Below are 16765 nucleotides of genomic sequence, written 5' to 3'. Positions count from 1 at the left end.
TTACAATAGAACATGTTAATGTAATTAAAAGGTAATTCGGGTCAAGTATGCGACTTAATGAACATTTCTTACTCATATCATTAAACATATTTAAAAATTATTTCTGTTTATTGCTAGAATTATTGAAATAATGTTCATTAGATCAATTTAGCTTTCTTAACTAAGCTTCTACATAAAGAATAAAATCAAGAAAAATAATTCTGAAATGAAGGATTATTATTAGAATACTTGCGTATAGTGTGCAATACTTTACGTCAGTTTAGCTGTGAGTTTGAATTCAAGAGGAAAATCTCTTTTAAAAATATCTCATACCATTATATAAAAAAATGAAATAGGTCGCTTAAAGAACAATGTTCCATTCAAGCAGTCAATTAATGTAGAAAAAATATGAAGCGACTAGTGAACTAAGTATTTTTGATTTAGTCCAACTAATTTTGTTGACTAAATTATGATAGTCAATACTGAAATCACCAAACAAAATTACTACTGCTGACACAAACCGCAGAAAGTAAGACATCTAGTTGTTTAAAAAATGTTTAGATGTCTTAGGAACTAGATAATATGACACGTTAGCAGTACAAAATTATGCATACAACTGCTTGTAAAGGTGGTATGAAATATATAGGTCAAGATTTCATTTCGTTATATTTCATGTGTCGTATTCCGTGCCGCCCCTTTTTACTCCATTCTCTTTTGACTTTCGCTTCCTTATTCATTGTGGAAATGGCTTGTATATTCACAATAGATGTAGGCATCAACTTTATAATCTTCCATTAGAAACTCATTCACTTCCCATTTCATGAAGCGAGCACGTGAAATCCTCCCTTATATATGAAAAGAGAGAATTTAATCATTTACGTCTTCACATATGAAAATTAGAAAGCGTAGTGAGTTTCGGAACAAACGTACTAAAAGAAGCAGTTTCCTTTTAGAGTTTACCTTTTACTTCAACGGGAATTTTGAATAATGCTGTGTGTTTTTGTTAGTTTCCTTTATATGGTTTTATTTAAACTTTTTTAATACAGTATTTCAGTTTCTAAAATCAAATCTACACTCTGTTAAGACAAATGCATACTGTGGAAAATATTGCAAAAAGAACGAAATCTACGTAAAAAAAACTTTTCCTGAATATAACATGCTGTGTAAACAAACCGATTAGCGTTTCCCTAATGAGACCCACAAACACTTTTATAATCTTAATTCCTCTGGTGTACGTGGACAATTTAAAAACCCACTAACTAGGCTATAAATTTAATAATATTATGGTCGTCCAAAATATTCTCTTCGCACGAATATTAAACAATATTGTACTTTTAAAACAACATTAATTTATTTATTCGCCCGGAAGTTTGCTGTTTATTTACACGCGTCATTTTATAATATTTTATTTAAAAATATACTTCGTGAACATTACGAGCCGATAAAATACTACTATCGCCATATCTCACACCGTCGCGAAACCTGTTTCAAGATTTATATTATGTATTTTTATTTTATACGCCCACCATTTAAAGGTCAGCCGTTATACGTATTTTTAGTGCGCTTTTTTTAGATTCATTACAGGAAATTGGGTTTTTTAAAGACTTGTAGGTCGTGTACTTTTAAATTATGCCAAGAAACGAGAATTTAATAGTTACATTACAAAGTTGGGTTTATTAGGTATTTGTTTCATTTGGGATTGAAAAAGGGTATTTTTGATCGATGAAATTTCTATAGATTATCTTCACAATTATTAGAAGATGTTTCCTTAAATGTAAGTTAGAAATGTTGGTCTTACGTAATAGAGCTCTCCACATTTTGCACAAGAAATTGACCAATATCTAAATAATGAATTTCCGAGTAGAGTAGTAAATGTAAAGTAGTGAGTAGAGTAGTAAATGCATTGGACTATTTCTCGGCCTGCGCGCTTCCTGGATTTAACGCCTTGCGATTTTATAATCAAACAAATAAGGAGAATTTTTAAAATATTTTGCGAAATTTGTATAATTATTTTTTACTATTAATTACCCACGTAATAATGTACCTCTTATGTGGGTGATGTTTGTTATACTCGTATCAACTTGTTTTCAATAGTTCTACATGCGGTTAAGATAAGTTACTCAACTTAAAAAAACACCTTGCATAAGGACCAGCATTTTTTATTTTAGATCCATACCTGTCGTTTTCCAATGCACTACTTTACCTATAGGTACCTATAGGTAAAGTAGTGCATTGGATATATATCTACTTATATCTATATATCTATTATATCTATACTTATATTATTATATTTATATCTATACTTATATCTACTATATATTATGCATACTTCTGGGGGTTGTTCAGTGTAACAGAAGAATCCAATACATGTCCGGAAATGCGTCACTACGCCACTACGGCCCTAAGACGCGTTAAAATGTTTATAGCTTACAATTTTTAAACATTTATTGCTAATGGAAAACTTTACCAATCAAGAATTGGCGGATATGCATTTGGCATACGGAGCAACAAACTGCAATGCACGAGCAGCATCGTGGTTGTATCATTATCCCGAACGTTATCCTGAACGTATCCTGAACGTTATCCCGAACGACAGCATCCTGGATACAAAAAGTTTATTGCGGTTCATCGGCGGCTCGCTGAGACAGGCATGTTTAAGACCAAGTTGCATGATACTGGTGTTGCTCGAACCGTAAGAACGGTCGAATTTGAAGAAGAGGTGCTTCAGCGAGTTGACTATGAACCATCAAATAGCACACGTGACGTCGCTAAGAATATGAATACGAGTAACGCTTCTGTCTGGCGGGTACTACACGAGCAACAACTCCATCCTTACCACTTCCAGAAAGTTCAAGGTATGACTGCAGCCGATTATCATCCTAGAGTTCAATTTTGTCGATGGCTTCTGGATCACATCATTGCACAACCAAATTTTTTAGGATATGTTTTGTGGACCGATGAAGCCTCTTTCACAAGAGACGTTATTTTTAATAGTAGGAATAGCCATGTTTGGGACGAAGAAAATCCTTATGCAATTTTTCCAAGAAAACATCAGAATCGTTGGTCTGTCAACGTATGGGCAGGCATTGTTGATGATTATTTAATTGGGGCCATACCTTCTACCGGAACGGTTAACAGGACCTAGTTATCTGCGCTTCTTGGAGGAAGTTCTCCCAGAACTCCTTGAAAATGTTCCACTAAACGTTAGACAGCAAATGTGGTTTCAGCATGATGGAGCGCCGGCTCACTTTGCTGTACAAGTACGCGAGTATTTGACTCAGCGGTTTGGGCATCGTTGGATTGCCAGAGGTGGAGCAGTTTCTTGGGCTTCTAGGTCACCCGATTTAACGTCGCTCGATTTTTTCTTGTGGGGACATGTAAAGTCTTTAGTCTACGAAACTCAAGTAGAATCAGAGCTAGACTTAATTGGACGAATAACAGCAGCATTTTAAATCATTCAAAACGAGAATCAACTTTTTAGTGTAGTCGGCCGAAATCATGTGCGGCATTTAAATCGGTGTATTGAGGTTGGAGGAAGACATTTTGAACAATTGTTGTGATGGTATCATATACAAAAGGTAAAAATAAATGCATCACATCCTATTTAGGTAATTAATATTTTTTCTAAATTTAAACGCGTCTTAGGGCCGTAGTGGCGTAGTGACACATTTCCGGACATGGGTTCCTATACTCAAATGGATTCTACTGTTGCACTGAACAACCCCTAGGAGTTTGATTCCATAGTTCTGAAACACCCTGTATAGAAAAAGTTGCTTCGTCTGAAAAGGATATATGTTTCACTTGTCTAGGGTTATTGTCAGTTCTTTCGGTCAAGGCAGAAATCGTTTCTGAAATCTGGATCATTTTCTAGTACCTGTTAAAGTAATTGAATTTACTATTCCAATATTACTATTCCAGTTTCTTATTATTGAGAACGCCATTCTTTCCTGGTCTGTCAACATTCTTAATAATTCCAGTCTCTCTACTTAGGTTCAATTCTACTGATTGTAGACTGACTTACAGGTTCTGTTTTCAAATATTTATTGTTGAAGATTATTCGAACTTCGATGTGTGTTCTAGTTTTCTTACCACATCCAAGCATAATTAATATTTCTTCAGTTAAACGTATTGTAAATATTTCCAATTAACAATACTGGTGAAACTTTTAAATAATTGACACTTTTAAGACTATGTCAAATATTCACAAACAGAGGTGTAGATAATTGAACTGACTGATTATAAAATGGTTATAACTGGTTTAATGGTGGCAACTACCAGAATTTAATAAAATAAATTTTAAGAGTGTGAAATGTAATTTATCAATTTATGCGGCAATAAAGTGTTATAATTATTATTTAATCGTAATTATAATAAGTTCATTGATTTAATTTTTCTTTTAAAGTTAATTTTAAATTTAATTTTTACGAATTAAATTCATTTTCAAAATAATTTTAATCACAAATTTAAAACCAATATTTAAGTATATTGCGTACTTTTATGGCTCTAGGAGAAATACTGAAAAACCATTTAAATATTGAGAACAAAATAATTTAAACTGCGGGGAAAGATTTCTAAACGAAAAATCTTGATCGATAAATTCCAATTTGAAAAAATACTAATTTAAGTCAAATGACAAAAGCATCCTAGTTTTCTTCCTATTCTATTACTAAGCACCTTGAAATATAATTTAAATTACTATTTAATATTTATTATATTGTATAATTATTGTAACAACCTGGATTTTAAGTATAAGCCAAAGATAATATAGCATTCTGTTTAAAGGAGTTACTTGAACATATAAAACCTCTTTAAGTAGGAATACTTTCCGACATCTTTTATTTAAAAAAAATTAACTTTAAATAAACCAAATCAATTGCATAGTCTTTTTAGTAAATGTTCCAAATCCAGAGCCATGTTTGAAAAAAAGGAAGTCGAAGATTGTTGTTAAAAGACGATAAGTAGGGCTTTCAGTTTGACATTACCATAAAACTGACATTTTTCGCAAACTGTCTAGCCTTCCTTACTTAACATTTGAAAGAAAATATAAACAATATTTAAATAGCACAATTTAGCTTTTTGCTTAAAATGTTTGTATAATTTATACTTGTTCACTTTGGTTATTCTATTTGTTTAATTAGTTTTATAGTTTTAATTGTTTGGAAATCTTATTTTGTTTTTGATGCTTTATTAGTAGTTGCCCTAACTTATTATACCGTAATGCTTAGGAGAGCACTATTTCCTTTTACTCCCTAATGAAGATTATAGTACTAGAATAATCATACTTCCACCATCTGTAAATAGATTATGAATCGTGAAACTAAACAAGCTGCCCCTTGCTGTGTCGAAAGCTTTTCGAACCTGAATGAAATTTATTGTTCAAACAATCAATGGTTAATAGTTTTTTTTTAATTTGCGATGGTGCGATCGTGAGTAAAATATAAATACGATTGCGCTAAGCTAAAAAAGATCAATTATATCATATTACATATTAGAATTCCCGAACCAATAATGAAATTTCTGAAACAATTTCGTAACATTAACAAACATCATAAAAGTCACGTAGACGGACAGTCTAGCGAAGAAAAAAAGGCGAGAGGAAACCGATTCGTAGAACACTCGGTATGATTCAAGAATCTTGGCATTTACGAAGGTTGGTCGCGCAATTATAAAACGGTAACGGGCGCAAACGCAATAATAATAATAAATAAGCCGCAGTATTTTGTTAGATATGGTACAGTTTTATTATTAGAAGCATTGTATAAGTTAACATGTAATCCAAAGAGTTCGCATATGCATGACTCTGATGAAAATTTGGACTATGTGTTCTGATCTTTTAATGAGCAAAGAGTTTAAGGTCTTAAAGTAGAATATTTAATTCCCAAAAAAACCTGGTCACAAGCACATTCTGCACATGCACTTCTAGTATAGTCAATCTGGTAGCATAGTAACTTCTTCTGAAATTTAAAAAAATCTCTGCAGTATTTGCCTTTTGTCGGCTGTTAGTGATCTATGAGAAGATAAAGGAAAAACTTAAAAACCAAAAATTGTTTCCTCTCTCCTTGGCCTTTTTAGGGATTTCCGAATTTGATTTCTGGCTAAACCGTAAGATATACAGAAAAATGCATAAATTGTCCAAATAGATCAAGACCGTTCTGGTCTGTAGCAAAAGCAGTTCGTCAAGGTTTCTGTAGGTAAAAAATTCCACCACTGGCTAGGGAAGATGGTTTCATTGCAATGATCGCAATGGAAAAGTCAGACTTTCTGAGTCAAATGTTTGCATCAAACTCTACTGTCGATCCACCGACTTCGCCAAGAAAGGCTTCTTCGATGCCAGAAATAATCTTCCCTCAAGGAGATCTTGAAAAAGTTCTCAGAGACTTGAACACTAACAAGGCCACCGGCCCTGATGGAATACCGTCCATAGTATTAAAAAATGTGCGGTCGTATTGACACCATCATTATGTGAACTGTTTTCTCTCATACAGAGGAGATCTCGTCCCAGGAAAGTGGAAACCTGCATGGATTTAACCGATACCAAAAAAGGAAAAAAGACGGTGCCGTAAGAGAGAAATTGTCAACCAGCAAATTTTGAAATACAACATTCAGTATGCATAAATATCTGTACATAATGAATCTTATGTCCTAAGTATACAATTTCACATATCAAAAACTCTAACATTGTAACATGTAATAAAAGATTAAAATACTCGTTAAAATATTAATTTAAAGTCAATGGAATAAAAATAAGAGCATTGCAGATATCACATTTCAAACAGTCTCAAGGGTATCCTGGTAGAATTCATCCATGTTATAATATGCCTTACCTAAAAGTAGTCTTTTAAGTGAGTGACGAAAAATCTTCAAAAAATTAACAGCTTGATGAAGTCTTTATAGTAAATGATTACACATTTTCCGTCCCTAATAAATCTTTTTATTAAGGTAATTTTTTGTATTAGTAGAGGCAAGAGCCTGGCGAATTACCCATTCAGGATTTGGACGTTGGATCTTCTCTCGATTCTGAAAGCTAAGAGATGAGATTTCCAAAATATAAATAGATATGACAGTTAATATCCATTGATTTAAGAATAAGTGCCTGCAAGATTCTCACTGGTTTTTATTAACAATTATTCTAACGGCTTTTTTTGTAAAAGAAAAATATAATGTATTTAATAATAGACCCTGATTAGCCGAATCTCACAATGGTATGCCATACCTCAAGTGTGACTCAAATAACTATACCGTCCGGGCCAGATGCTCAACCAATTCCTCCCTACTGACCCTAATAGCAAAACATCTCGATGAAAGTCCCCTACTTAAAATCATTATGTGATTCTCAAAATGCAGCTCACTATCTATTAGTATTCCGAGCAATTTAGATACTGTTAAATCAGGAAGATGATTATGATTTAACATGGTACCTGCTACATCGCATTTAAAACCAACAATTTGAGTTTTGCTTAAATTCAAACAAAGCCTATTAGAATCAAACCATTCCCTGACAATCCCGAGGTCAGTTTCTATAACTTGTTTAAGCCCAACCACATCTCCCTCTGCCACAATATAGATGTATCTTCTGCAAAAAGAGTGAATTTTCCAGAGATGTTGAAGCGGACAAGGTCATTAATATACAGTAAGAATGGAACGGGTTACAAAACTAAGTCCTGTGAGACAGCACAATTAATTTTTTGTGAAGTTGACCTAATCCCCGTGAACACTAGAGATTGATGGAGATTCTCAAAAAAATGCCCCAATCCAGGAACGAGCTGAGCCTCGAAAACCATATCCTTTAAGCTTCAACAGCAGTATCCTGCGATCCACATGTCAAACGAATCAAAAGCTTCTAATCTGTGTCTTTCTTCTGGTCGCCCAACCGATGACTTCAGATGACTTCCTTCGTTGGGGGTAAGTGCAATCTGATTGAGTTTAACGCAGCTAAGACTCAGACTGCTATATTTACAAAGAAAGCTCTCTGCCGCCCCTAGACTTATTATATCGGTTTGGTTTTTAGTTATGGGGGTTGGAAGAAATTTGCTGCAATAACTGTAAAGCTAAAAAAACATATCTCTGTAAAACTCTTACTTTGTTTGCGTTGGTCGTATAACTCCCAAGAGGTAAATTGTTGGGAGTTTAATTATCTTCATTTTTGCTTTATAAATTTTTGTACTACTTTTACGGTTTAGCCAGAAAATCAAACTCAGAGTTTCTCAAAAAATAGCAAGAGCCTACATTTTCGTATCTAACCTTTCCATAGAGACGACTAACGATTGACAAAAAACAAGTGCTGCATGAATTTTTTAAACTTACAGACCTTTCGGCATACCAGATTGCCTGTACTACTTCTTAAATTTATCTCCATTAACCAGAAAAAAACGCCAAAACAACAGTACCTAGGCGGATTCGAAAAAATATTCCACCAAGAGCCGCGTTTCTCCCTTCTAACTTGCGGCGGAGATCCAAACTGATCTTCGATCACGTCCTTCTTCCTCTTCTTCTCGAACTTGATGGCGTGCCAAGACTTACGACGTCCTTTCTTGTCCGGGATGACTTCTGTCTCCTCCTCATCTACGGCGTCCTTGATGTTCGGCCAAGAGCCCTCCGGGTGTCGCAGGATCATTTTTTCCGGAACGGCCTGTCGGGGAAGGGCTCCGGATGTTAGTGGTGTTAAATTATATGTCATCTGTTAGAACTAAGTTCAATTTTTATAATAAGTAAAAGGTTATACTTAGGAATTTTTAGATTACCACCTAACCACTGCCATCAATGCATTGTGAAAACCATACAAAAAAATAAAAAATTTAGTAGTTTACTAGAGTAAACTAATATAAATGGTAAAACTTTTCCAAAAGAAAAAAACCATTTCTAATTGAACATGACTTTTTTATTTATATTTATTGAAACTTGAGCATTGAACTGAAGATCTGAATAACAGAAGAGCCTCCTCTTTAACTTCCTATTTCAGGTTAAATTCAAACCATCATCCTTGGATGTTACATCAACTTTCAAGCTTCTGACGCACACATTTTTAGAATACAGAAAGAACGAATAGTTTGGAAAGAACGCAGTAGGTTACATCTGATTTCCCCGAAAAAATGGATAAAATACTACGGAAAAATGCTGACAGAAGATCCAGCTAAATTTCAAGATATTGGCAATGAAAAATATCATATTTCCTACTGCGAAAAAACTGAAATAATACCAGAAGAAATATAAAAAAACATGCCAATGGTATGAAAAATTGGAAGGCTTCAGCTCTTTGTGTGCCCTTAGAACTAATCAAAAATTGCCCTGACAAACTAGGTTGTAGTTAATTTGTAGGTTGTACAGAAGGATAATTAAAAGCCCAATTGAAGATATTTGGGTAAGACGGTGAACAACAGGGTGGCTTTCGTACTGATCGTTGTTGTATAGACAATGTCTTCTATTTAAAACAAACAATAGAAATCGTTTGGAATATAATATGGAGACACATTTGGTATTTATTGACTTTCAAAAAGCGTATGATAGTGTCTCATTAGAAAGTTGTGGCAAGTGCTATAAGGTAAGAGAATTCGACCGATCAATAAAGATTAGACAAACAGTGACAGAGGAAATAAGGGTGGCCAAAGGATTTCGCCAAGGCTGGTGCATTAGACTTACACTCTTTAAGATTGATTTGGAGAGGACTCTGGAAACCTGGAAAAAATGTGAACCTAGTATATTTTAATTGGAGATCATAAATTGTGCAGCTTGCATTTTGCGGATATTCACTACATGTTACGGAAAATAGACGAAGCTACTGACGAAAATACTGACAGCTCTAAATATCTCGGTGTAAGCATTACAAATAATGGTCGGAACAGCAACAAGGTAATTCAGCAATACGGCAATTTAACAGTGTACTCTAGAATAACCACATCACAAACACAAAAATAAGAATATATAAAAGTATCATAGAAAGTATTGCTACATATACTTTGGATAATAAATAAAAAAGGAACCTCTAAAATAAAAGCAATAGAAAGTAACTGCTGGCGTAGATATTGCCAACTAAACAGAAAGAATACTGAAAACAGAGAGAACGTATAAGTAAAACGTATGAGCATAGAAATCGACATCCTGGAAAAATAGAATGCAAAAGGCTGATGATCAACGATGGCCAAAGCAATGTGGAAATGGGTCTCCACCAACCTCCAACAACCAAAGAAATTGTAAAGAGAAGAAGTAAACTGTGCATGGGAAAATAGAGGAATACAACCACATGACTGGACACAACGCAAGCATTAGAAGCTAGGATGCGAGAAACGGCGACAGCTGTAGGAAACTCGTTGCTATATATATGTACAATTCAGTTTCATCCATGTAGGAAACTAATAGTGTGCCACCAGATAAGATACTCCATGTTAGGATCAAACCCTCACCAAATGAGTATTCTATGGATTTCATTTTCTTCTAGTTTTATTTTTATGCTTTTTATAATATGTTTTTTAAAATTTTAGGGTAAAAAAGAGTTGAAACTCCCTAAAGATCAATTCTAACTGATTTCGCTCAATTGGCTAATTATTTCTTTTTCGCAAAATTTTCTTTGGTGACCTTCTGACTTTTTCGAAGATACTATACAATTAAGAAGCTTGATAATACTTAATGAACCTAAAAGAATTTTAAGATATTTTATCAGAAGTACATGATCGAAAGCAATATATTTATACAAAAATTCGAATTCAGGCTTCCCTTTTACATTATTAACAGAAATTGATCTTAGTTTGTTTAATTCTTAACATAAGACTGTTAAATCTAAAAATGTACATACAGGGTTGGCTTACAGGTTATTATTCATGTTTCGTTATTATACATTTTCTTGTAGAACGAACATATGTACATATTATAGATGTAAAACTTTTTTGCTATTCACAGAGTGCTAGTGAAGTACATGCCTTAACATATTTAAACATAGGTACATATTTCATAAATCTTCTGATTATTATAGGTGTGTTTAAAAAAGAAACTAAAAAATGCATATTTTTCGAGATATCTGCAAACTTCGGAAAATTTATTATTCTCCTTTAAATAAAACTTTTTGATTAAAAATTATTCAGAAAATTACACACATACTGTATATTATATCGTATTTTCAGCACTTTCCATTTGCCGACGACTGACGGATGACTCCATGTATAAGCAAATCATTGTCTGACATATTAGCATGCAGGTTCGATTAACTTCGGCGCATTTTGCCGTTGGCGACAAATACGAAACCGACGTTGATAGATTTGTCAATATTGATACTCGTTGCCTTGTTTTGTTCAGTATTTTATATGAGATTATTGAAATTAAGTGATTAATATACACATATTTCAAACATAATTAGAATTAGTTAGTGATTAGATGTAAAGGATTGGAGTTTTTTTTTAGATCAAATTGAACATTAGTATACAGTGTAGGAAAAAGTATGGAAACTTTTTAGGGCTACAATTTTTATGCATTTTTGAATTACGCAATCAATCTATTATAAAATTATTTCTAGGCCGTCCTCCATGTTTTACAGCGGGAATTTAGTACTGTCCTTGTTGTTGGCACGTTGGCACTAACCCGGTCATCAATTATGATGATGAATCAAGAAAGATGAATTCCAGCAAATTCTATTTTCTTCTATTCATCTTTAATAGAAAAGGTTTTTTAACAGCACCTCTTCCATCAACACCTTCATCAAATAGAGAATTTATTAAGGTTCTACATGTCACGTTAATATCAAATGGCTCCCAGATGTTACGCTTCTAATTTTTCTTGCATCAAAATTTGATATTCTTAAAATACTTTAATCATTTCAGAAGTAGTTGCATTTCTGCTAACATGATTGTTCTTATATTCTTGTATAATTTTCATTGCCTCATTTTTGAAATATTTACAAACTTTAAACCAACGACCTTTTTCTTCCCATTCTAAATATAGCCCCAACATCTTTAAAAACGTTTAAAGTTATAGAACCTGGCATTCTTTAACATTATAATAAAATCTTATAGTCCAAATGTCTTCTTAGCTATTTGTTTCTGACTTGATAATCCAATATGTTTTAAATAAATTTGAGATTATCAGGAACTTATTGAGATGGAAAAGTGAGAATCATCTTAGCTTTGCAAGATTTTCTGTATTTTACGTGCAAACAGAGTGGAACAAAGAATAGACAATGCTCAGTACCCTAATAGATGTAGAACCAGAGACACTACACAATATAAAAAGGCTTTTGTTTATTTTTTTGCAAATGTTATTAATATGCGCTTTTCGCTCCAGTTTTGGATATAGGTAAACACCCACAAATTTGAAATTCAGGTGAATCCTTTAGAACACTTCATATAAATAGTTTCCATACTTATTTCCAATCACAAATTTTGTATCTTAACAATGTAAAATCCTTATTTTTCACTCCCGAACTGCCGTTGACAAATTGCGAGTTAACGATACCGAGAACGTTTAATGGTCGCAAGCTTTTCATATGTTCAGGACTTTCGCCGATTACATAAGTACAATTTTATTAAAAAAACACCGAACATAGTATAAAATCTGAGAACTGCATCTGATCTCTGCAAAAGAGAACAAACAATCTTTGTCAGATCTCACATTTCTACTTTTCTGTTGGTTAAATGAGTTTAAGGTAAGTTTATGAATAACCATAAAACTTACTCGTAAACTTACGTTCCACGGCGTCAACAATGTCAATTTTATGACGCATATTAAATACATAGGTGACAAGTTCGTATCGGAACTGTACTGTCAACAATAATGTCAATCGTTTAGATTATAATGGTGTAATTTATCACATTAAAAAATTATTATTTTTCTTATTTAATAATTTTAAAGTAAATATTTTCTCTATCTCTTGGAAAAAATATGCCTAAATCATATATACATAGAACTTGCTTACTTAATCTAAATTTTTAAAAATAGTCTAAATTAAATCCGCTCATCAATAAATTTAATCCCTATATTACGAAATTTAAGACAATTTTATGGCATCCAACAAATTTAAATCCTCTGGCCTTAAACTTAATTCGGACAGATTTAAAACACTCGAGGTACACATAATAATTGACGGGGGAAGAATTAATCTTATCCAATTAACGTTAAGTTTTATATTTTTTTGGCAATTAATTCTACAGCGTGTACCTCGCACCTGTGAATTTCTCTTTTCTACTGACAAGTTGTATCCAGGGTTAAGATTTAGTGTGCGAACCAATAACCTTGACATTATCGTAAAATACTTTATAATGAATAATTGTGTATGTAAAAACCTGCAAGCCAGGCCCTGTCCAAAATATCAAAACGATCAGAATTATTGGCAAATAAACGTATTTCTCGTAAATCCAGAAATGTGTCATAAAATTTTTTATTTTCCAACTGTCTAGACCGCAAATAGATGCGGCAGTCCATGTTTTGCTCCCTCTTTAATAACCCTATTAGGTCAATTTAATATAAAGACCAACGAGGGTATAATAAAATTTATTTATGTATTAAACCCGACAGCGGTCGAGGCCAACGATTATATTTTTATGGTATGGGAATGAGTGTGGATGTTTCAAAATAAGTTTTTTTTACATTTTATTAAAGAGCTTAGGTTTTAAAACCAATCCACGTAATTGAACACTTTTTTATCCAAAAGTAAAATACGCAATTTTTTCCTTCAGGCTTACTTCCTTAAATTTTTTCTTTGAGTTCTTTTAAGAGTTTAGTTTTTTAACAGTTAAAGAATTTCTTTAAAAAAAAAGAGATTTTCTTCTCTTGGACAATTGAACATTTTCTATTTTTTTCAACAGTTTTTTAGGCAAGTTAAAAAATCATTAAACTAACTATGATGACTTTCATCTAATCTTGAAAGCTGTTTCCTATTTTTCCGGTTTAGATATTTATGCTTATTTTGTATATTTTTTTATTTTGCAAGGCTTATAGCTTGTACCTCTGAAGTTATTTTCTCTCATTTTCTATAAACATTTTATTGTAATTTATAAAATAATTGGAAAACAGTCTTACTTTCAGGATGTTAAATATACACTCGTTTATTTCAGGATTTTGTTAAATTCTAATAAAATTTAAGTCTTTTGCGAAGTTGATTTTTTTTAATTCTTTGACTTTATGTAAAAAAAACAAAATATCTTTTCTTTCAACCAGTTACCCTAAATTTCTTGTTCCAAAAAAAAGATTTAAAAAAATTCTTTCCGATTTTAGGCGAGTACGAGTATCTTTTGTAGGCAGTTATTGAAAAATGTTATTTTCCAGATTTGTGAAAGTGAAAAAAATCGTCCTTTAAGGCTGTTGCTGGCTGACATATTTTTTGGCGTACATTATTTTTGGCTATTGCAACATCTTTCAGATATTTACACGAGAAATTTAAACAGTTTTTTCAGCATGCAAATCTGTTTTTACTTACGTCAAAATATACATTTTTAAATTTTCCAATTAGGTTATGCAAATACTTGATTTTTTTTTAAATATAATAAACCAAACAAAAATTCGTTGTTATTCTTACAGGTAATCGTATTTTTTCACAAATAAACTTTTCCAGAGAAGTGAAGCTTTTTGTTCAGAATTTCGCAAGTGTTAATTTTAGCCAGTTCACAATAATTATTGTTTGATTTTTTTCCAGGTAGTTCAAACATTTATTTTATTAACACCTATGATTTCCTCAGACATTGAAACATGCAAGTTCTTCTATAAAGTATAATTTCGACCACAACTGAATGATCGAATAAGATTAAGTATATTATAATGGCAAAATAAAATCTGCTAGATTTTTCATAAAAATGATTCAGTAATTTAATGTTTTAATTTCTCTGTCTATTATAGTCTTGAAACAGAATTCTCCACATTTTTCGAGAGGATGATCTTATGACAAATTCTTTACTAAAATATAGTCTGAATCTTATAATCTTCACTAATTCCTCATTTGGGCTTTACTTAATTTAATACTGATTGAACCTAAATTTTAGGAAAAAATTTATGCAGTTTTTTTCGATATTAGCAAAGCTTTTATAAAGCTGAGTCATTAACAACAATATTTTTCATCTTTATTTTCACCACTTTTTCATTCTCCTTCCTATTCCCTCGTTCGTATATCCTGAATATCAACAAATAAATTCTACTAAAACTTGCAAACTCTCGTAATGCAATTTTCTTAATGGCGCATCAAAACTAATTTTCCTTGTAACAAGATAAATCTACCCATTAGAATGTAACTGTATGTAACTACTGAGGATATCTGTCTCATTATCTGTCGCGATTAAGCACAAGGAAAACTAGAACACATTTTCCGCTTAATTAATGTTATCAATTAGAGACAGATGTAATGCATTTGAGATTTACAGATGCTTTTTGCGCTCTATTTGCTACTTTAATGGTTGTTTTTAATAAGTATTCACGCCATACCGTTTTTTTTTCTGTCGGGATTTCCGGGTATTCTTAAGGTGTGCGCTCGCGAAATAACTTCCTTCTTGTATACCGGTTTTTTTGGACACCGCATTGGAATTTAAACTCGTTTATCATTTCTTTGTTTTGAGATACATATATAATTAGCAAAAAACTGACGGAAAAAACACCATTTATTAAATGTGTTTATTTGGAAAATTAAATTTCTAATAAAGATTGAGGGAAACCTAAATCTGGGCGGGCATCAGGCCAAGCTGCACATTAAAAATGAAACACAATAAGGAATGTTTATTTTTGAAGTCAGAATCATGGCCTATAATTGTAATCCATAACATTTTTATAGACTAACAGCCCATCGTAAATTTTTAAGAGGTCAAGCGACCCAACGTAAATTATATTTAGAATGTCACTTATATTTATATGAAATAGTAAGTTTAGGCACGATTTCTGGAATTTTGAGGGAAAAAATTACCTCAAGTAAGAAAAGGCGAGGATATTAAGATCTTTAAAAATAAATTTAAAATCTAGCCTGATATAAAATATAAATATGGGCTTTGGAGGTGCCTGCATTATCTGAGCATAAAAGCAACCACTTACTCAGAATTGCCTCCTGATCTGTGTCATTCTAATTTGATTAATGATTAAATTAAAAGCATACTTAATAAGTTAAATGCATGTATGGACAAAACTAATTTTTACCTTAATCGCAAGTTTAGTAATAAGAGTTTGGTTTTTGTCTTGTGGACAGAATAACTATCCAAACAATAATTAATAATATAAAATCTAATTCTGCTGGTGATGACGGTGTCACTCGACATATGTTGAATCTTGGCTTGCCAGTAATCCATATTGCCCATATTGGGAAGTAGGTTACTTCCAAGGTCATGGCGTAGATCGGTTGTTTTCCTATTCCTAATATTATCTAACCCAGCAGATGTTCAGGGTTTGCGACCTCTAGATGTTTTACCTTTAATTTAAAAGTGTTGAAAACGGTAGTTCTCTTGGCTGCTCAGCAATCCGGTTTTAGGAACGAGTCAATCCCTTTTCTGATAATGTACTTGCGTTAGACTACTCCAAGACATTTGATGTAATCGATCATGATTTACTCATTTCCTATACTGATGCCTCTATACTTGGACAACTTTTGTTTCTATTATACATATCTGATCTCCCAAATGTGGCTTCTAACTCTGAAATACTGACGACACTCAGGTTGTATATTTCTTTGATCCTCAAAATACTGAGTGTGCCGAAAAATTTATAAATTCAGATCTTGAGCAGGTTATGAAATTTTCCAAGGACTACAAATGCAGAGTAAGAAAAAAGTTTTGCTTTTTGCAGGAAGACTTCTACGGGACAACATTCAAAGCAATCGAACTGGCAAGCTTGCTGAAAC

The 16765-nt window shown here is 32.5% G+C and overlaps 1 protein-coding gene across 8 annotated transcripts in view; it reads right to left on the bottom strand.

Moving 5' to 3' along the window:
- The window catches only part of LOC126744042 (oxidation resistance protein 1), a 121332-nt gene that overhangs the window by 75955 nt on the left and 28612 nt on the right, over positions 1-16765 (bottom strand). For 4 of the 8 annotated variants that reach the window (XM_050451365.1, XM_050451352.1, XM_050451354.1 and 1 more), the window contains exon 2: positions 8367-8608. The exons of the other annotated variants lie outside the window; for them this stretch is intronic. In XM_050451365.1, the coding sequence (XP_050307322.1) occupies positions 8367-8608 (242 nt within the window). The remainder of the gene's footprint in view (positions 1-8366; positions 8609-16765) is intronic. 8 annotated transcript variants of the gene reach the window in all.

This window comes from Anthonomus grandis, chromosome 13 (genome assembly GCF_022605725.1).
Source record: "Anthonomus grandis grandis chromosome 13, icAntGran1.3, whole genome shotgun sequence".
In the NCBI taxonomy this organism is placed as follows: Eukaryota; Metazoa; Arthropoda; class Insecta; order Coleoptera; family Curculionidae; genus Anthonomus; species Anthonomus grandis.
The sequence above is the reverse complement of the archived record's forward strand: the minus strand, read 5'-3'. Positions and strand labels throughout refer to the sequence as shown.